Source organism: Procambarus clarkii, chromosome 26 (genome assembly GCF_040958095.1).
Source record: "Procambarus clarkii isolate CNS0578487 chromosome 26, FALCON_Pclarkii_2.0, whole genome shotgun sequence".
NCBI lineage: Eukaryota > Metazoa > Arthropoda > Malacostraca > Decapoda > Cambaridae > Procambarus > Procambarus clarkii.
The window spans coordinates 21,109,731-21,130,502 of record NC_091175.1 but is presented as its reverse complement, the minus strand read 5'-3'; the positions used below and the strand labels follow the sequence as shown (position 1 = coordinate 21,130,502).

The 20,772-nt window shown below is 53.7% G+C and overlaps 1 protein-coding gene across 4 annotated transcripts in view; it reads left to right on the top strand.

Annotated features, from left to right (window-relative positions):
• The first annotated feature begins 160 nt into the window (after positions 1-160).
• The window catches only part of LOC123756866 (uncharacterized), a 53,783-nt gene continuing 33,171 nt past the window's right edge, over positions 161-20,772 (top strand). Inside the window, exons 1-3 of one of the 4 annotated variants that reach the window (XM_069331969.1) lie at positions 161-271; positions 2,604-2,851; positions 16,156-16,342. In XM_069331969.1, the coding sequence (XP_069188070.1) occupies positions 2,700-2,851; positions 16,156-16,342 (339 nt within the window). In that variant the 5' untranslated portion in view covers positions 161-271; positions 2,604-2,699. The other 3 variants (XM_045740253.2, XM_045740251.2, XM_069331968.1) reach the window with 3 other exon arrangements.

The window sequence follows — 20,772 nt, the reverse complement described above, 5'->3', positions numbered from 1 at the left end:
GAATGTCGTCTGTCTGTATGTACTGTCGCTATCTAGAAATCTAACATTATGTTTGTAACTCATCTTGTATGTATGTACTTTTACCTGAATAAACATTTGATTTGATTCGATTTGACTAAACAAAAAATTGGGCTACTCTACTTGCAAATTCGCTACTTTTTGGCTGTCAGCTCGCTACTTTTAGCAATTTGGAACTGGCAACCCTGCGGTAGCACCAAGGATCAGCTGACGCCGTAAACACAACAGCCCGCCGGGCCCGTCCCACAGTGTGGCAAGTCTCCCTCTTAACACACGCTACAGCTGAGTCCCCGCTCCTCTGCCTACACCACAAACTCTTGAAACATTGTCATTCTCAATAGTGAACTCCTGGTTCAACCTTGAAGCCGAGCGGACGTCTGGACACCTCCTCCGCCTAGGGGTCGCCTGGTCACGTCTTGTTTTCCTGTTTTGGCTTTGCTACTGCCGCTTGGCATCCCTTTTCAGCGGTCCGATTGTACGACGCCTGGCGCACGGGGCAACCCGTTCTCGCAAATTCGTATAGTCAATATTGACTTATTAACTACGTGCATAGGTGATATACTAAACATAATAGATACCCTTAAAAAGCTTCATAGAAAACACCGACCTTACCTAACCTTGTTAGTATCTTAAGATAAGTATCTTATTGCTTCGCAATTACAATTATTACTTAACCTATACCTATAATAGGTTAAGTAACAATTGTAATTACGAAGCTATAAGATGCTTATCTTAAGATACTAACAAGGTTAGGTAAGGTCGGTGTTTTCTATGAAGCTTTTTAAGGGTATCTATTATGTTTAGTATGTCACCTATGCACTTATTTAATAAGTCAATATTGACTTTACGAATTTGCGAGAACGGGACGGGTCAAGTCGTCTACTGCAATTTCGGATACCAGGCTAGAAACAACTTCGTTCACTGAGAAATTTGTACATACAAACCATTTTGTTCATATATGCGCTGGTTTGTGTTCGCTGCTGTTCTCGTCTGAATAAATACATGACACTTCATCATATAACTAGCACTTCCATTAACAATGCTTACCGCACTGTTTGTATTACTTTGTTTGTTAACAAAGCGCTCTAACTCTCAGGGGGGAAAGCGCTGTAACGTACGGTTATGTTACATTGTTGGGTTGCGGTCCGTCTAATTACCACAAGCTTCAGAAAGCTTACTGGCAATACGTTAGTAATGAATAAATATGATATATTTACTCATTATAATGTTGGTGCTGAATGTACAACGCGAAAAAACATAATTTTAATCTGAAAAAGTATCTTTTTATAAAGAAATTAGACGAAAATAAAAAGCTGGTGACGCCAAATCAAGTCGACAATCCAAGCTTCAGTTAGGTTTGGTTTGGTTAGGTTAGGTTAGGTTAGGTCAGGTCAGCCTAACCTAACATATCATATTTATTCATTACTAACGTATTGCCAGGAAGCTTTCTGAAGCTTGTGTAGCTTGTGGTAATTAGACGGACCCTTGGGTAGATGAGATACACAGTGTTTAGTTAGTTTTATATTTATTTAGTAGGGCTGGATACAGCAGTGTCGTAGACGTTGAGACGAAGCTTGGAGCAGAGCAGAGAGCTGAGTGTGGCCGTAGTCGCGGAGCTCTATGTGGGGAGAGCGTTGTAGCTCAATGCGGTCCTAGTCTGCTGCCTGTTCTGTGTCGAAGCTGTAGTGTCTTGGAGATGATATACAAGACACAAGATACATAGACACTGTTAATGTACAGTGTCTTGTATCCTGGCGCACATATCGCCTTGGGTCACAGGATTGTTGATAGATTTTTTTTTTGACGTGTTCTGGCTGGTTCTCCAGACGGGGTGACTTTCAGGTCAATAAAGAGGTCAATTGGGAACTACTTTTGTCATGGGCTGTGTAGATTGTATCAAGCAGACTAATAATGGCATCAGTGGTACTCTTATTTTTTGGGGGAAATATATGCCAAACTGGCATTGATTTATCATGTTGAATTTTACATGGCAGGAGTCGAGCCATTTGTAAATAATTTGTTCATATATTTTTTATAGTACATTATTGGTAAATTTGATATATTGATAAATTTGATAAATTATACATATAGATACTTAATGAAGCTGCCAGAATCAATTTGTTAATTCCTTTGTTTACAGGTTTGATAGAAAATATGAAAGTTGATGCCCATGCCAAGCTGTTGTATATGTAAAGTTAAAACTGTATAGGTGTTTCGACACCTCGTTTTCTAATTGTTAAACGGTAGACATCGTTAGGTTGGGTTTGGCTGGGTTAAATTTTGTAATAATATTCTTTGATGTGAAGCCTGGCATTAGGCTTTAATGACAGGATTATAAGTTGTCTAAAGAAATCAATCCCTGGATCAATCCCTTACAGGCATCATGGTGCATGCTGGTTGCATAGTTCACTAACCTTATCCCTGTGCCAATATGCTTGGTGCCTGTAATTTCTCTGTTCACTTCACATGCCCTTTCAGATTCCCTTAAGCAACATAAATTAAAGTAACAAGATTAAATTGAAATATAAAACAAAACCTTCCCCCCCCCCATCATTGGGTAATCTCACATCATTAATGTTTTACAGGAAGACAGTTCTTTCTTATCTGATGTAAAATGCAAGCAAGAAGATACTGAAGTTTGACAAAGAGACCTGAACTTGGAAGAAACTACTGTGGCAAAGATGATGGTCAGAAAAGCAATCTTTCTCGGCTATCAGCGAACTGTATTGGAGAATTTAATGCGTTGCCAGTTTTCTTCAGCATCGGTGATCCATTCAAAATATAGAACTAATTTGGCCAAAAAGTTTCTACTACAAAATGAAGGCAAGAAGAGGTAATACAATACATCTTCATCCATACTCATTGCCAGTTTCTCAGTCCAGTGAGGGGGGGGGGGGGTATATATTTACACTACCTGAATTAATCTAACGACCATCATCTTTAGTGCCCTCGACGGGGACAGGAAATCAGCGGCTTGTCAAATAAACCCCCCCCCCCCACATTGTTCTTGAGTTTTTTTTTCAGCTATATATGCTGGGCTTTCCATATACATTAAAGTGCAGTCCTGTTCATTTATTGTCAACCTATGCTAGTCCCTTCCACATACAGGCATGTATTTTAGCTTTACTAGCAGGATTGAGATTTGGCTCATAGGTCCCATTTCAAACTCTTGGAACTAGTATGCTGTATTTTCTCACAATTTGATCTTATCCACAATAACATTTATTCTTTTCTAATAACCCTCTTCAGGTGCACAATCACTTCCTCATTTTGCTAAACTTTTTTGTTTCTTCTTTACACAGTATGAATCCAAAATACTCTACAGTATATGAATTCTCAACTAATTTCAGGGCTTTACTGTCCCTTTCAATCATAAATGTCATAACAAAATTCAGTTTTATAATGTTAGGCTTCAGTAAGAAAATTTGAACTGCTGATTTTACCGTAATCAGTCATTCAAATTTTCTTACATTTTGAAAAGAATCACCTTGTCTAAGCGACAGTTACTTTCATCTTGCTCATTATGTACAAATGACTTACCACTTCATGTAACTTGTCACTTTCTACTGTCATTATGGAAGTGCTAAAACTGCATGTGCAAAATATAATTAAATAAATATCTCTGATATACAGTTTACTGTATAGTGAACAATTTATCCAAAGAAAGTCATTACTTATGATAGGGCAATCCCTTACCTATCCCTGAGAAAGCACCCTGTGATTGGCTGAAGACAATTGGTCAATTACTTAAAATACAGTACTGTATATTGATGATAGTTTTCTCACTCATCCATACTGCATAATCACATCATCTTTTCAATATTTGTTTTCATAAGACAAATAATATTAGTCCAACCAATTGACATATATTTTCTGAGTGATAAACAAATGGAATGGATTACTGTATCAGAAAAAAAACAGGCAAGACTAATACTGTATATACTGTATTGTATTTATATATACCTTGAGGTTACCTTACCTTGAGGTGCTTCCGGGGCTTAGTGTCCCCGCGGCCCGGTCGTCGACCAGGCCTCCTGGTTGCTGGACTGATCAACCAGGCTGTTAGACGCGGCTGCTCGCAGCCTGACGTATGAGTCACAGCCTGGTTGATCAGGTATCCTTTGGAGGTGCTTATCCAGTTCTCTCTTGAACACTGTGAGGGGTCGGCCAGTTATGCCCCTTATGTGTAGTGGAAGCGTGTTAAACAGTCTCGGGCCTCTGATGTTGGTGGAGTTCTCTCTGAGTACCTGTTGCACCTCTGCTTTTCAACGGGGGTATTCTGCACATCCTGCCATGCCTCCTGGTCTCATGTGATGTTATTTCTGTGTGCAGGTTTGGGACCAGCCCCTCAATTATTTTCCATGTGTAAATTATTACGTATCTCTCCCGCCTGCGCTCAAGGGAGTACAGATTTAGGCTCTTTAGTTGGTCCCAGTAATTTAGATGTTTTACTGAGTGGATTCTAGCAGTAAAGGATCTCTGCACGCTCTCCAGGTCAGCAATTTTTCCAGCTTTGAAAGGGGCTGTCATTGTGCAGCAGTATTCCACTCTAGAGAGCACAAGCGTTTTGAAAAGTATCATCATCGGTATAGCATCTCTAGTGTGAAAAGTTCTTGTTATCCAACCTGTCATTTTTCTTGCAGTTGTGACGGCTACTTTATTGTGTTCTTTAAAGGTAAGGTCTTCCGACATGAGTACACCCAGATCCTTTACATTGCCTTTTCGTTCTATGTTATGATTTGCCTGAGTTTTGTACGTGATTTCTGTTTTTATATTTTCAATTTTTCCGTAGCGCATGAGCTGGAACTTATCCTCGTTAAACACCATATTATTTTCTGTAGCCCATAGAAAGACCTGATCTACATCTGATTGGAGGTTTGCCGTGTCCTCTATGTTGCCAACTCTCATGAAAATCCTAGTGTCATCTGCAAAGGATGATACAGTGCTATAGGTTGTGTTCTGGTCTATGTCCGATATGAGGATGAGAAAAAGTACTGGAGCAAGCACAGTACCCTGGGGGACTGAGCTCTTCACGGTTGATGGGCTGGATTTTATTTTGTTGACTATTACACATTGGGTTCTGTTAGTCAGGAAATTGTAGATCCATCTGCCTATTTTCCTGGTAATTCCTTTTGAACGCATTTTATGTGCAATAACACCATGGTCACATTTATCAAAAGCTTTTGCGAAATCTGTGTAAATTACATCAGCGTTTTGTTTGTCTTCCATAGCATCTAATGCCATATCATAGTGGTCCAGCAACTGCGACAGGCAAGAGCGCCCTGTTCTGAAACCATGTTGTCCGGGGTTATGGAGATGCTGTGATTCCATGTATTTTGTGATTATATTTCTTAGCACTCTCTCAAAAATTTTTATGATGTGCGATGTTAGTGCTATTGGTCTGTAATTTTTTGCCTCTGCCTTATTTCCTCCTTTATTGAGTGGTGCTATCTCTGCTGTTTTTAGTATGTCAGGGATAACGCCAGTATCTAGGCTTTGTCTCCACAGAATGTGAAGGGCCTGCGATAGTGGTTTTTTACAGTTCTTGATGAATATGGAGTTCCAAGAATCCGGGCCTGGTGCAGAGTGCATAGACATACTGTTTATGGCTTCTTCAAAATCTAGTGGGGATAGGGCGACGTCTGATATATGATTTGATGTTGGTATCATATCCATGAAAAATTCATTTGGGTTATCAATCTTTAGCGCATTTAATGGCTCGCTGAAAACAGAGTCGTACTGCTTCCTCAGTAACTCGCTCATTTCTTTTTTTGTCATCGGTGAAAGTTCCATCTCCCTTTCGCAGGGGCCCGATACTAGATGTGGTTTTTGATCTTGATTTTGCATAGGAGAAAAAATATTTCGGATTTCTTTCTATTTCACTGATGGCCTTTTGCTCTCTTTGCCTCTCCTGGGTTTTGTATGATTCTTGTAGCTTGAGTTCAATTGTTTCTATTTCTCTACCTAACCTTCTTTGCCGTTCTTGAGATAGGGTGCGACTCTCAAGTTGTTCCGCGATTCGTTTTCTTCGCCTATATAGGGAACGACGTTCCCGTTCCAATCTGCATCTCTTCCTCTTTTTTCTTAGTGGTATGCGGTTTGAACATATTTCTAGTGCTACTGAGCTTATTTTTTCCAGGCACTGGTTCAGGTTTGCATTTTCTAGCTGTTCTTCCCAGTTTATTTCTGTGAAGTCCTGGTTTATTTGCTCCCAGTTTATCTGTTTATTATTGAAGTTGAATTTGCTGAAATCTCCTCCACCGGGAATCTGGACTGGTTTTGAAGGTCCATTCCCCATGGTTGTCAGAACTTCAATTAAGTTGTGATCTGAGTAACTGGTACTGTATTTGTAATCATTATGTTCCCGATCAACTCATCATTATTAGTGAAAATGAGATCCAGCGTGTTCTCCTTCCTAGTTGGTTCTACTATTTGCTGGTTTAAGGCAAATCTATCGCACATCCGTAGCAGGTCATTTGCATGTGCCTGTTCATTTAGGCTACTTCCTGGTATTCTTTCTGATATTACTGTATTAGCCAGGTGCTTCCATTTCAGGTGCCGTAGGTTGAAGTCCCCAAGCAGGATGATGATCGGAGCTGGATTTGTGAGGTTTTCCAAGCAGTGTTCTATTTTCATTAGTTGGTCTTTAAACTGCTGAGAGTTTGCCTCCGGTGACTTATATGCAAGGACAACAACTACATTTAGGATCTCTATTTTGACTATCAGCACTTCCACCATATCATTTGAGGTGTTTAGCAGCTCAGTACAGATGAGTGTGTCTTTGATGTAGAGGCTGACCCCACCCTGAAGCCGGTGTTTCCTATCACATCTGAAGAGATTGTACTCTGAGATCCATATTTCACCATCAAGGTAGTCCTTTGTGTGAGTTTCCGTTAGGGCTGCAAACACTGCATTTACCTCATGAAGGAGACCATCTATAAAGTGAACTTTGTTGGATTTGCGTGTTTTTATACCCTGGATGTTGGCAAATATAAATGATGTTATCGTGTTAGTGGAAGTGCTGGATGCTTTACTTGGTGTTAATATCTGAGGCTCTGGTAAGGAGGCCACTGTGTTTGCGTCCTCTCTAGCATTTGACCGAGTTGGTGGTAGAGTCTGGTCATTTTTAGCCATTCTTCTCCTCCTCCTCATGTTAAAAAATTATCCCGGTCGATGGAGTAGTGGCTGTTTTCATAGTCGTAGTCTGTCGGTTTTATTCGCCTAGTACCTCTTATATGAAAAGCTGGACATTCAGCATTGAAGCACTCTTTCCTGTCCAAAGAGTTCTTGCAAATTTCTGGGTGGAAGAATTCACAGCTTTTGGTACATTTACCTGTATTGAGGAGGTTTCTGCACTTTCTAGGGTGATCGTATGTACACGTTCCATTTATTCTTCCCGATTCCCCATGCTTACAGGTTGCCCATTTGTAATACCAACAGATTTTGGGGCCTTGTTTTGTTTGTTTCCCTTTGCCAGGGACCGCACTCTGCTGCGGCGTCCCCGACACTGTGCCCTGCTCCGGTGCTTGTGACACCGCGCTCCGCTCCGGGGCCTGTGACACCGCGCTCCGCTCAGGCGTCCCCGACTCCGCGCCCTGCTCAGGCGTCCCCGACTCCGCGCCCTGCTCAGGCGTCCTCGACTCCGCGCTCCGCTCAGGCGTCCCCGACTCCGCGCTCCGCTCAGGCGTCCCCGACTCCGCGCTCCGCTCAGGCGTCCCCGACTCCGCGCTCCGCTCAGGCGTCCCCGACTCCGCGCTCCGCTCAGGCGTCCCCGACTCCGCGCTCCGCTCAGGCGTCCCCGACTCCGCGCTCCGCTCAGGCGTCCCCGACTCCGCGCTCCGCTCAGGCGTCCCCGACTCCGCGCTCCGCTCAGGCGTCCCCGACTCCGCGCTCCGCTCAGGCGTCCCCGACTCCGCGCTCCGCTCAGGCGTCCCCGACTCCGCGCTCCGCTCAGGCGTCCCCGACTCCGCGCTCCGCTCAGGCGTCCCCGACTCCGCGCTCCGCTCAGGCGTCCCCGACTCCGCGCTCCGCTCAGGCGTCCCCGACTCCGCGCTCCGCTCAGGCGTCCCCGACTCCGCGCTCCGCTCAGGCGTCCCCGACTCCGCGCTCCGCTCAGGCGTCCCCGACTCCGCGCTCCGCTCAGGCGTCCCCGACTCCGCGCTCCGCTCAGGCGTCCCCGACTCCGCGCTCCGCTCAGGCGTCCCCGACTCCGCGCTCCGCTCAGGCGTCCCCGACTCCGCGCTCCGCTCAGGCGTCCCCGACTCCGCGCTCCGCTCAGGCGTCCCCGACTCCGCGCTCCGCTCAGGCGTCCCCGACTCCGCGCTCCGCTCAGGCGTCCCCGACTCCGCGCTCCGCTCAGGCGTCCCCGACTCCGCGCTCCGCTCAGGCGTCCCCGACTCCGCGCTCCGCTCAGGCGTCCCCGACTCCGCGCTCCGCTCAGGCGTCCCCGACTCCGCGCTCCGCTCAGGCGTCCCCGACTCCGCGCTCCGCTCAGGCGTCCCCGACTCCGCGCTCCGCTCAGGCGTCCCCGACTCCGCGCTCCGCTCAGGCGTCCCCGACTCCGCGCTCCGCTCAGGCGTCCCCGACTCCGCGCTCCGCTCAGGCGTCCCCGACTCCGCGCTCCGCTCAGGCGTCCCCGACTCCGCGCTCCGCTCAGGCGTCCCCGACTCCGCGCTCCGCTCAGGCGTCCCCGACTCCGCGCTCCGCTCAGGCGTCCCCGACTCCGCGCTCCGCTCAGGCGTCCCCGACTCCGCGCTCCGCTCAGGCGTCCCCGACTCCGCGCTCCGCTCAGGCGTCCCCGACTCCGCGCTCCGCTCAGGCGTCCCCGACTCCGCGCTCCGCTCAGGCGTCCCCGACTCCGCGCTCCGCTCAGGCGTCCCCGACTCCGCGCTCCGCTCAGGCGTCCCCGACTCCGCGCTCCGCTCAGGCGTCCCCGACTCCGCGCTCCGCTCAGGCGTCCCCGACTCCGCGCTCCGCTCAGGCGTCCCCGACTCCGCGCTCCGCTCAGGCGTCCCCGACTCCGCGCTCCGCTCAGGCGTCCCCGACTCCGCGCTCCGCTCAGGCGTCCCCGACTCCGCGCTCCGCTCAGGCGTCCCCGACTCCGCGCTCCGCTCAGGCGTCCCCGACTCCGCGCTCCGCTCAGGCGTCCCCGACTCCGCGCCCCGCTCAGGCGTCCCCGACTCCGCGCCCCGCTCAGGCGTCCCCGACTCCGCGCCCCGGTCAGGCGTCCCCGACTCCGCGCCCCGCTCAGGCGTCCCCGACTCCGCGCCCCGCTCAGGCGTCCCCGACTCCGCGCCCCGCTCAGGCGTCCCCGACTCCGCGCCCCGCTCAGGCGTCCCCGACTCCGCGCCCCGCTCAGGCGTCCCCGACTCCGCGCCCCGCTCAGGCGTCCCCGACTCCGCGCCCCGCTCAGGCGTCCCCGACTCCGCGCCCCGCTCAGGCGTCCCCGACTCCGCGCTCCGCTCAGGCGTCCCCGACTCCGCGCCCCGCTCAGGCGTCCCCGACTCCGCGCCCCGCTCAGGCGTCCCCGACTCCGCGCCCCGCTCAGGCGTCCCCGACTCCGCGCCCCGCTCAGGCGTCCCCGACTCCGCGCTCCGCTCAGGCGTCCCCGACTCCGCGCCCCGCTCAGGCGTCCCCGACTCCGCGCCCCGCTCAGGCGTCCCCGACTCCGCGCCCCGCTCAGGCGTCCCCGACTCCGCGCCCCGCTCAGGCGTCCCCGACTCCGCGCCCCGCTCAGGCGTCCCCGACTTCGAGCCCCGCTCAGGCGTCCCCGACTCCGCGCCCCGCTCAGGCGTCCCCGACTCCGCGCCCCGCTCAGGCGTCCCCGACTCCGCGCCCCGCTCAGGCGTCCCCGACTCCGCGCTCCGCTCAGGCGTCCCCGACTCCGCGCTCCGCTCAGGCGTCCCCGACTCCGCGCTCCGCTCAGGCGTCCCCGACTCCGCGCTCCGCTCAGGCGTCCCCGACTCCGCGCTCCGCTCAGGCGTCCCCGACTCCGCGCTCCGCTCAGGCGTCCCCGACTCCGCGCTCCGCTCAGGCGTCCCCGACTCCGCGCTCCGCTCAGGCGTCCCCGACTCCGCGCCCCGCTCAGGCGTCCCCGACTCCGCGCCCCGCTCAGGCGTCCCCGACTCCGCGCCCCGCTCAGGCGTCCCCGACTTCGAGCCCCGCTCAGGCGTCCCCGACTCCGCGCCCCGCTCAGGCGTCCCCGACTCCGCGCCCCGCTCAGGCGTCCCCGACTCCGCGCCCCGCTCAGGCGTCCCCGACTCCGCGCCCCGCTCAGGCGTCCCCGACTCCGCGCCCCGCTCAGGCGTCCCCGACTCCGCGCCCCGCTCAGGCGTCCCCGACTCCGCGCCCCGCTCAGGCGTCCCCGACTCCGCGCCCCGCTCAGGCGTCCCCGACTCCGCGCCCCGCTCAGGCGTCCCCGACTCCGAGCCCCGCTCAGGCGTCCCCGACTCCGAGCCCCGCTCAGGCGTCCCCGACTCCGCGCCCCGCTCAGGCGTCCCCGACTCCGCGCCCCGCTCAGGCGTCCCCGACTCCGCGCCCCGCTCAGGCGTCCCCGACTCCGCGCCCCGCTCAGGCGTCCCCGACTCCGCGCCCCGCTCAGGCGTCCCCGACTCCGCGCCCCGCTCAGGCGTCCCCGACTCCGCGCCCCGCTCAGGCGTCCCCGACTCCGCGCCCCGCTCAGGCGTCCCCGACTCCGCGCCCCGCTCAGGCGTCCCCGACTCCGCGCCCCGCTCAGGCGTCCCCGACTCCGCGCCCCGCTCAGGCGTCCCCGACTCCGCGCCCCGCTCAGGCGTCCCCGACTCCGCGCCCCGCTCAGGCGTCCCCGACTCCGCGCCCCGCTCAGGCGTCCCCGACTCCGCGCCCCGCTCAGGCGTCCCCGACTCCGCGCTCCGCTCAGGCGTCCCCGACTCCGCGCTCCGCTCAGGCGTCCCCGACTCCGCGCCCCGCTCAGGCGTCCCCGACTCCGCGCCCCGCTCAGGCGTCCCCGACTCCGCGCTCCGCTCAGGCGTCCCCGACTCCGCGCTCCGCTCAGGCGTCCCCGACTCCGCGCTCCGCTCAGGCGTCCCCGACTCCGCGCTCCGCTCAGGCGTCCCCGACTCCGCGCTCCGCTCAGGCGTCCCCGACTCCGCGCTCCGCTCAGGCGTCCCCGACTCCGCGCTCAGCTCAGGCGTCCCCGACTCCGCGCTCCGCTCAGGCGTCCCCGACTCCGCGCTCCGCTCAGGCGTCCCCGACTCCGCGCTCCGCTCAGGCGTCCCCGACTCCGCGCTCCGCTCAGGCGTCCCCGACTCCGCGCTCCGCTCAGGCGTCCCCGACTCCGCGCTCCGCTCAGGCGTCCCCGACTCCGCGCTCCGCTCAGGCGTCCCCGACTCCGCGCCCCGCTCAGGCGTCCCCGACTCCGCGCCCCGCTCAGGCGTCCCCGACTCCGCGCCCCGCTCAGGCGTCCCCGACTCCGCGCCCCGCTCAGGCGTCCCCGACTCCGCGCCCCGCTCAGGCGTCCCCGACTCCGCGCCCCGCTCAGGCGTCCCCGACTCCGCGCCCCGCTCAGGCGTCCCCGACTCCGCGCCCCGCTCAGGCGTCCCCGACTCCGCGCCCCGCTCAGGCGTCCCCGACTCCGCGCCCCGCTCAGGCGTCCCCGACTCCGCGCCCCGCTCAGGCGTCCCCGACTCCGCGCCCCGCTCAGGCGTCCCCGACTCCGCGCCCCGCTCAGGCGTCCCCGACTCCGCGCCCCGCTCAGGCGTCCCCGACTCCGCGCCCCGCTCAGGCGTCCCCGACTCCGCGCCCCGCTCAGGCGTCCCCGACTCCGCGCTCCGCTCAGGCGTCCCCGACTCCGCGCCCCGCTCAGGCGTCCCCGACTCCGCGCCCCGCTCAGGCGTCCCCGACTCCGCGCCCCGCTCAGGCGTCCCCGACTCCGCGCCCCGCTCAGGCGTCCCCGACTCCGCGCCCCGCTCAGGCGTCCCCGACTCCGCGCCCCGCTCAGGCGTCCCCGACTTCGAGCCCCGCTCAGGCGTCCCCGACTCCGCGCCCCGCTCAGGCGTCCCCGACTCCGCGCCCCGCTCAGGCGTCCCCGACTCCGCGCCCCGCTCAGGCGTCCCCGACTCCGCGCCCCGCTCAGGCGTCCCCGACTCCGCGCCCCGCTCAGGCGTCCCCGACTCCGCGCCCCGCTCAGGCGTCCCCGACTCCGCGCCCCGCTCAGGCGTCCCCGACTCCGCGCCCCGCTCAGGCGTCCCCGACTCCGCGCCCCGCTCAGGCGTCCCCGACTCCGCGCCCCGCTCAGGCGTCCCCGACTCCGCGCCCCGCTCAGGCGTCCCCCGACTCCGCGCCCTGCTCAGGCGTCCCCGACTCCGCGCCCTGCTCAGGCTCTGCTGCCACCGAGCTCTGTGCCACAGCTGGTTGTACCTTGGTGTCATGTACAGTTTGTTTGAAGACATTAGAAATTGCTATGCAGGCATTAATTAGTAATTCTGTTTTCGGCGGGAGTTTTATCAAGGATTTCCATCAATTTCAAAAAAGTTACATCATCCTTTTTGCAGAGCCAGTACACAGAGTGGTCACTGGGACCATTTCTCCTTGAATTGTTAGTCATGTTGGCACATTTTTTGTGTATGGCTGCTGAACAGAGTTGGCATTGAAAGCTCTGTTGGTAATCTACCTTCATTTTGCATTCTATGCACGTTTTTATCAAAGCCATTTTTTGAACACTTCTGTTCAGTGGTAATGGTCTTACAAGGTGGGGTGTTGACCGGTGGGGGGGTTGACCGCGGGTGCTGGCTGTGGGTATTGACCATGGTGTTTACCAACTTGAGACAGGCCTGGAGGAGGCTGTATGGATGGCCACTGTTGCTACCATGTGTCGCACTCTTAATTTATTTTGTTCACTTGTTAGATTACATTACTTTCATTTTCCCACTAGTTACCTTACAGCGGCGACGTCTAGTTTCTGTGTCTGGGCATAGTTACCTGAGTACGTTACACTATTTGAAAGAATACACACACAGAGGGTACTGGGGTGGGCCTACCTCCAAGTGGCCCTTGTTTACATACACACGACGGACTTATTTTGTGTATAATTTGTTCACTTGATATTAAAATATGTTATCTTAATTTTTGTTATAATAGACACAGGTTTTGCATAGAGAGCTTAGCACTATGGGCACTGATTACTTGATGTTTCAATAGCGAGAAATGTGATTTATTGACGACTAGGCAACTATCGCCTAAGGCCTCCTGGCACCACGAGGGCAGGCCTTGACTACACACGAGTTTCACTTATTTTTTCTTGAACACAAACGATCGGATGGTAATCACTATGATATATTGGTTAATATGCTGAGACACACTTTAAAAGTTATTTGACTGTGTTTAGTTTCTGTATCACTGAAATATCCCTAGATATATATTGTTTTCCGCGGAGCTCGCACCGCGTGGCCCTTCCCCTCTCACACCCAGAAACAGAACCCGTATATACTGTAAGATTTTAAATACATTTCTTCAGATTCATAACTTTCATTGTACCAAAATGAACTTATCATTTAATTAATTTCCTTACTTGAACCCAATTAATTCTTGCCTGTTAAATATCTTTGTACCTTCTTTCTGAGCTAGGCTGCTTGGTTACTTTCTTAGGCTATATCCTGCTCTTCCCAGGACAGGATTAACAACAGTGTGACACTGTTGACATTTGCTTTCCATTATGTCAGGGAACTTTTAAAATGTCATCACTGGGTGACAGTGGCAGACGGAAGAGACTGGATTACTCCGTCCAGCCTATATGAAACCTAATTTTTTGCTAAAAAGAAAACCTCCAAGCATTACGTGGACTTGACGGTGATTACTAAGGACCGTCTTGTCGATCTTCCTGGATACTGTACTATCTTTAGGTTATCTTGAGATGATTTCAGGACGTAGCGTCCCCGTGGCCCGGTCCTCGACCAGGCCTCCTTTTTGTTACTCACCCCCAGGAAGCAGCCCGTAGCAGCTGTATAACTCCTAGGTATCTATTTACTGCTAGGTGAACAGGTGCATCAGGGTAAAAGAAATCTGCCCATTTGTTTCCGCCTCCACTGGGGATCGAATCCAGAACCTCAGGACTTAGAATCTGATTGCGCTGTCCTCTTGGCTGTCAAGCCCCTACCCCAGACAACCACCAGGTGTCAACACCCTACATGTTAACACTTTCTGCGGATGAGGACTCCTCCTGGCATCCTGTTTCGCCTACCCGCTCCCGCATGGTGGACATAAATTTATGTCCTCTTTTAAAATATTTGTATAAAATTCAATTTTTATCCGATTTACTTTAGGTTTGTTTCAAACTGCACGCCATGAGGCTCTCTTTCTCACCAATAGGCTGCATGGTACAATAAGTTCATGAAAGGTTCACAAACATAACAAAAGTAAAAACATTTCGTGTGTGTTTGACTCTCACTGATATGTTCCAGCTTTGTTTTATATTTGGCGCTATTCTATCTTACGCTTTGTTGATCTTTTTTACCTACGGGCTCATAGAACATTCTATTGGGAACACATTGACACAAAAATGAATGACGTACATAGAATAATAATGTCATGAGAGTGAAATAAGTATAAACTTTCAAAACGCCGTGTGTCGTCCCGTCACCGATACCGGGTAACAATTTCACCACTTCCCACACTCTTGCGGGCGGGCCGCAATCATTATTCTACGCTTATATTCATATCACCGTGTTGGGAATTTCATTGCGAGTCCATTGATACCAAAATTAACGCTGTACGACAAGTGTGGAGGTGATAACAATCCCAAGAGTAAAAACATTTTGTTGCTGTTGGGTGCTCACGGCGAGTCATCCTCGTAGTTATTTATTTGGTGCTGGTATCCCTATACGTTTCGTGACTTTTTTTACTGATGTTCTTCTAGAGAATTTTATTGCGAACACGTTGGCACCAAAATGAAATACGTAGCTCGAGAACTAAGGTCAGGAGAGTAAAAAGCGTACATGTATACACATTTTTGTTTTTACGCTTACGCGGCAAAACGCCGTGAACACATACCACTTTTTTTTTTTACCTTCGCCGGGATACTGAAAGTTTTAAGAGAGTTAGAGAGAGCAACCATCTTCACATTTAGACTGGCTCTCTCCTATTATCCTGATCCCCATTTTTCAGATTCTTAGATTATTGTAACGTAATATGTCCAGTTCTGCTAATCCCTATTATCTGTGAAATCACATTGCAATTTGGGGGCATAGAACACTTATTTATACCAAATAACACAAATTTCATTAATTTCCTACATATTCTTTTGCATTTTCCTATTAAAATATAATTTTAAAATATAAAAAAATATAAAAAAATTAAAATATAATTTTAAAGTATAATTATAGCACATGTACTGGTATCTGTTAACAATTAATACCAAAACCACCAAAATATCCATAAAATTATGGCATACTAAATTTCCTGGGAGGGGGGGGGAGGACCTTTCAGTAGGTCCCCGTAGCTAGGCAGTGGTCAAGCCATGCCTTAGGTAGCTGCAAAAGACCTCCGATACCCCAAAAACTCCGAGATCCCAATTGGGAGCCAGAACCAGAATCTGGCCCTCTTTTGTGGCGAGGGGAGCTTGGAGCTCAGGATCTACTGAACACCAAGACAAATCCCCATGAGAAAGCTTAAACAGCAATTCAAGCAACTGCATGAACAAATTCATAAATCAGAAAAATACTACCAGGTCATACCCATGGAAGAAGTTGGTAAAAGGTGGTGGTCCTGGGCGGAGGGATGTCAGCAGCCTCGTCTTTCAGTGTACTGTATTGCTTGCATTTAAGAAAGTGGTTGTTGAAGCAAATTCAATCCACAATTTTAAGAAAAATATGATAAAAATGTTAATCTTGAGAGAGAATTAATGCACCAGGTACAAATGGGTGGTAATAAAGGTGTGACAGGCATTCAGGTGGGTATCTTTGGACATCTACTGAAGGACACATCAAAAAGAGGCATTTCATCACATTCAGTACCATTTTATAAAGTTGTCTGCCTCTTGAGTTAGGAAGTGAGTACTGTATTTATTGGTTTTGTACTTCAGGGTTCTGTTTGTTCAAATTCTGTAATATATTGCTGTCATGCAAGTGGAGAGTTGATATACCTGGTATTCAAAATTTCTTCCAGGCGTGTATGGCATGATGGTAGGATGATGACAAACCCCTCTGAATTGGCTAAGCCTCTTGGCAAAGGAGTGAAAACTACACATCGACTTCGAGTTTTGAATAAAGTTTTACGGGATAAAATCACTGATGTAATGTCTACAGGGAAAGTGTCAGATGAGTTGTGTGGTGTTAGTCTTGAAGTGTCTGAGGTTTGTATCCACCATTAATATTGTCTGCATACATTGCAATTATCTAGAATATATGGTCATATGCTTTACAAATTTAATTTCTTATAATTTTTCAATATATTATAGTAATTCATCTTTTATAACAATTTGTAGTATTTTATTAGAGTAAATTATAGTTTCTGGGGGAGCCCCGTCGGCTCCCCGGAGCTATCCCAGGCTGATATGCTAATGTCAGACTTTGGCATCAGTCATGTGTATGGAGTTCTTAGGCCTACCGGGGACCACGGCCAGAACCGGGCCCCCTCAGAGAGGCAAGGGGAGCAATGGCCTATAGAAGCCCCCGTGTAGTTGGAAGCATTCTATGTCTGCCATCGACCGGAACAGGCACCCAGAAAGGTAAGCGCCCCAAAACAAACCCCTATTCTGGTTAAAAATTGCTACCTAATACCGAACTAGTGGATAGAACTCCCCAACCGAAAACAAGCAAATTAGTGTGACGTCACACACTGCCGCGCCGCTGTCTGCGCAGCTCCCCCCTCCCCGGGAGGGGGAAGGGGGAGCCCCAGACCCCCCGCGCCGGCTACCCACACCTCAGTTCTTGAGGCTGATGCTATAGGCGATGGTCGTGTGCTCTGGCTCCGGTGTCGCTACTGCACTGTGCTTTGAGTGTGGTGTTAGTTTTGTGGGTGCGAGAGCCAGGAGTTATCTTCAGTACTCGGGCTGCATGCGCCTAGGGCTGCCTTCCCTAGGTGCCCTGTAAGTACTGCCCTTGGGGCTTGGGGCCACCTTCCACAGGCTCCTCGGGGTCTGCCTCTGCTGGTCCGTTTTACCTTTCGGTTTTTCGGCCGCCTGTTGGGCTCTTGGGTGTTCTGTTCTCCCTTGTTACCGGCAGGTAAGAGGCAGTTTGCACTGGTAGGGGCGCAGGGTGCTGCTCAGCTTGTAATTCCCGACATCGCGGCCGGCTCTGTTCCTTGGGGTTCGCTGTCCTCTTGCGGGGTTTTGTTTTTCTTTTTGTTTTTGCCTGGTGGGGGGTTCTGTCATTTTATTCAGTTTGTTTTTGCCCTTCCACTGTTCTCCTCGGTGGCGCCCCCTGCTAGGTCCCCGTGAGTGTACACGTCCCTGGGGTTCAGCTTTAGAAGTTTGCTTGGTAGTTTTGGGCGCCGGTTTGCTGCACCCTGCCTGGGACTACCTGAGCGCGAGTCCTCTTAAAGTAAACGCTCAGGACCCTGGGAATCCCCTAGGGGGCGCGTGGGTCCGATGGATGTGACCCCGGAGTCCCCACTCGCTGTGTGCGAGTTTGAGGGTTGCTCGGTCCCCTTGTCTCAGGGTGACCCTCATTGTTTTTGCCTCTGCCACGCTGCCTGTTGGGTCGGTGATACTTTCGACCCTGAGTCCTGTGAGTGTTGCTGCTTGCTTGTGACTCAATTTACCCAATCCTCTGATGATTCTATTCGGGTACAGGCGGCACGTGCGTTGCAGTCTAGGTTTCGTCTGTTGCAACGCGCTCGGTTGGTTGCTTCCCCGGATGCCCCGGGGCTGCCCCGCTTTGCTTTTCGAGACCCGGACTTGGGGGTGGGGGTCGCTTCGATCCTGGTTCAGTCCGCACCTCCTCGTCCTTCCCCTTCTGTTCGTTCTGGTCCCCCGCCCCTGCTTCCGGCCCCGAAGCGTCTGAGGGTTTCGGGGTCGGAGCAGGGGTTACTTGATCTCGAGACTCGGGCAGCTTCGGGGGTTGCCCCTTCCGGGGGGGCGGCAGAGGCATTCTAGTCTTGTCTCCCGGCCGAAGCTTCAGGGTCTGACCAGTGGGCCCCCCTTCCTCCAGCTTTTCCGGCTGCTCCGTCCTTGTCTTGTGGGGTCGGGGCTTGGGGAGAGGACTCGGCCTCGGGTCCTGTGGTGACGGACCTCGAGGCTGGGGAGGGGCTGACTTGGGGGCCTTGGGCCCCGCTGGACCCCGCCTGGGTTTTTCTTCCCACTGAGCGGGGCTTATTGTTACAAGGAGTGGGGTTTTCTTTCCCCCCCTCTGCGTACGAGTTGGATTTGGTGTCGGCCCCTCCCCGGGTACGGTTCCGTGTTCCCCCGGGTACGTCGGTTCCGTCCTTCCGGAGGTTTTCGGCTTATCGCATCCAACCTGGTGTGGTGCGAGCGGCCTTTGCAGCTTACCTCCTGCGTGACCCGGATTATGCCTCGGAAATGGATCCGTCCACGTTCAGGTTTGGGACTTCGTTCCCTTTCTGGCTCCGTTACGAGGTTCCGGAGTCATCCTGGCTAGCAGACTGCCCCTTGTTTGGTCTGGATTCCTGGCATTCCTTCTGTCGTTCCCGCACGCTGGAGTGGCGGGAAGCTTCCACGGTGCTTCAGGTTTTCCTGGGGGGTGAACTTGAGTACCTGAATGAGTGCTTGTTTGCCCCTGCCCTTCCCCGCGATGTGGGCGTTATTCAGCTCCATGTGCAGGTTCCCTCCCTTTCGGCGGCGCTCGTGGCGGAGGACTTGCGCGCTCGGGGCCTTTTGTGTTCGGCCTTGCGGTTCTTTTCCCTCCTGGAGCTGTCTTCGGATTGGCTCGTGGAGGATGTGGGGACGCTTGGGTCCGTCCCGGGGTCCGGCACCTTGTCCTCGGCTGCGCGTTCGTCGGCTGCCTTGTTGAAGCTGTTCACGCCGATTTTGCGGGATGCGGTTTCCCTGTTCTATGCTTCCCGTCTCGCGTGTCGGCAGGCGGTGCTGGGTTCCTCCGTGGAATCTGCTTGGGCTCTGGCTCTTAGGCGTTCTTCACCTTTTTGTCCTCTCCTGTTTGGGGAGTCGGCCGTGGCGCAGTTTATTCAGGCTGCGTCGGCGGCTTGTCGTCCGATGTCGGACTTGTTGGTTTTCCGGGGGTCCCGGGGTGGGTCTTCCCGGAAAGGTCGTGCCAGGGCTCGGGGTTCCTCTCGTCGTGGTAGGCCTCTGGTGTCAGGTTTGGGGTTGGCTCCTCCTGCGGACCCTCCCTCGTCTGGTCGGCGCGGTGTTCGCGCTGTGCGGGGTTCTGGGTCTCGTAAGGGTCGCCGGCCCTTTCGCGGTTTGCCCCTTTGACGGGGCGATGGGGGGGCGGCTTGCGTTGTTCGCCCGCGCCTGGTCCCACGATTCGTGGGCCTTTCGGGTCGTGTCTTGCGGCCTGCGGTGGCGTTGGGTGGCCCCTCCCCCCCTTTGGGGGGTCGGGGCTGGCGGGGCAGGCTTCTTCCCCTGCGCTCTGTCGAGTCGTCTTGGAGTGGGTACGCTTGGGCGTCGTCGAAACGACGTCGTCCCTCAGATGGGTTTCCCGTCTGTTTCCGGTTCCGAAACGGGACTGCGCGGACCTGCGGTTCATTCTGGACTTGTCCCGTCTGAACCCCTGGGTTCATTGCCCCTCCTTTCGGATGACTACGCTGTCTCAGGTTCGGCTCCTCTTGGAGCCGGGTGCTTGGATGGTGTCCCTGGACCTCCGGGACGCTTATTGGCATGTCCCGATTCATCCGCGGTTCAGGGACTGGCTCGGTTTTGTAGTGGGGCGTCTGAGTTACCGCTTTCGTTGTCTCCCGTTCGGGTTGAACCTGGCACCTCGCGTGTTCACACGCCTTACACGGGTTGTGGTGGCTCGTTTGCGTCTCCTAGGTGTTCGGGTGTTGGCCTACCTCGACGACTGGCTGGTTTGGGCTCCCAGCCAGTCAGCTTGCTTGCTAGCCAGGGATTTGGTTCTTTCCCAGCTCGCCGGGTTCGGGTTCTTGGTGAACTGGAGGAAGTCCCATCTGGTTCCCTCTCAGGTTCAGACTTGGCTGGGTCTCGTGTGGGACTCTCGGACCGCCTCCTTGTCTCTCCCTCCGGAGTCTCTCCTGCGGCTGCGGTCCCGCCTTCGTCTGTTTCTGGAGGGCCCTCGGGTCACCCGGCGGTTGCTCGAGGGGCTGTGCGGGAGCCTGAACTTCGCGATGGTGGTCTACCCGCCGGGTCGGGTTTGGCTTCGACGGCTGTTCTGGTTCCTTCGGGGTTCCCCCTTCCGCCTCTCTCGCGATCGCAGAGTTCGACCCCCGGGGGACTTGCGTCGGTTGCTGCGTCACCGGCTTCCTCTTCGGGTTTTTCGGGGTTCAGTGCCTTGGCGCCTACCCGAGCCCTCGCTCGATGTGTACACGGATGCGTCGTCTCTCGGCTGGGGTTTTGTGACCAGTGCTCACCAGGCCGGCCAGGGGCGTTGGGATCCGTCCTTCCGTCGAGCTCACAGTACGGTGCGGGAGTTCGCGGCAGTGTGGTTTGCTCTGGGGAGGATTCGGGTGGCCCGCGGATCGACGATTCGGCTCCATTCGGACTGCTCTCCGGTGGTTCATTGCCTGAACCGCGGGGGTTCGATGCGGTCCTTGTCTCTTTGGGGTTGGTCGCTTCGGGTGACTCGTCTGCTGAGTTCTCGGGGTTTGGCTCTCCTGGCGGTTCACGTACGGGGCGTGTCCAACGTCTTGGCC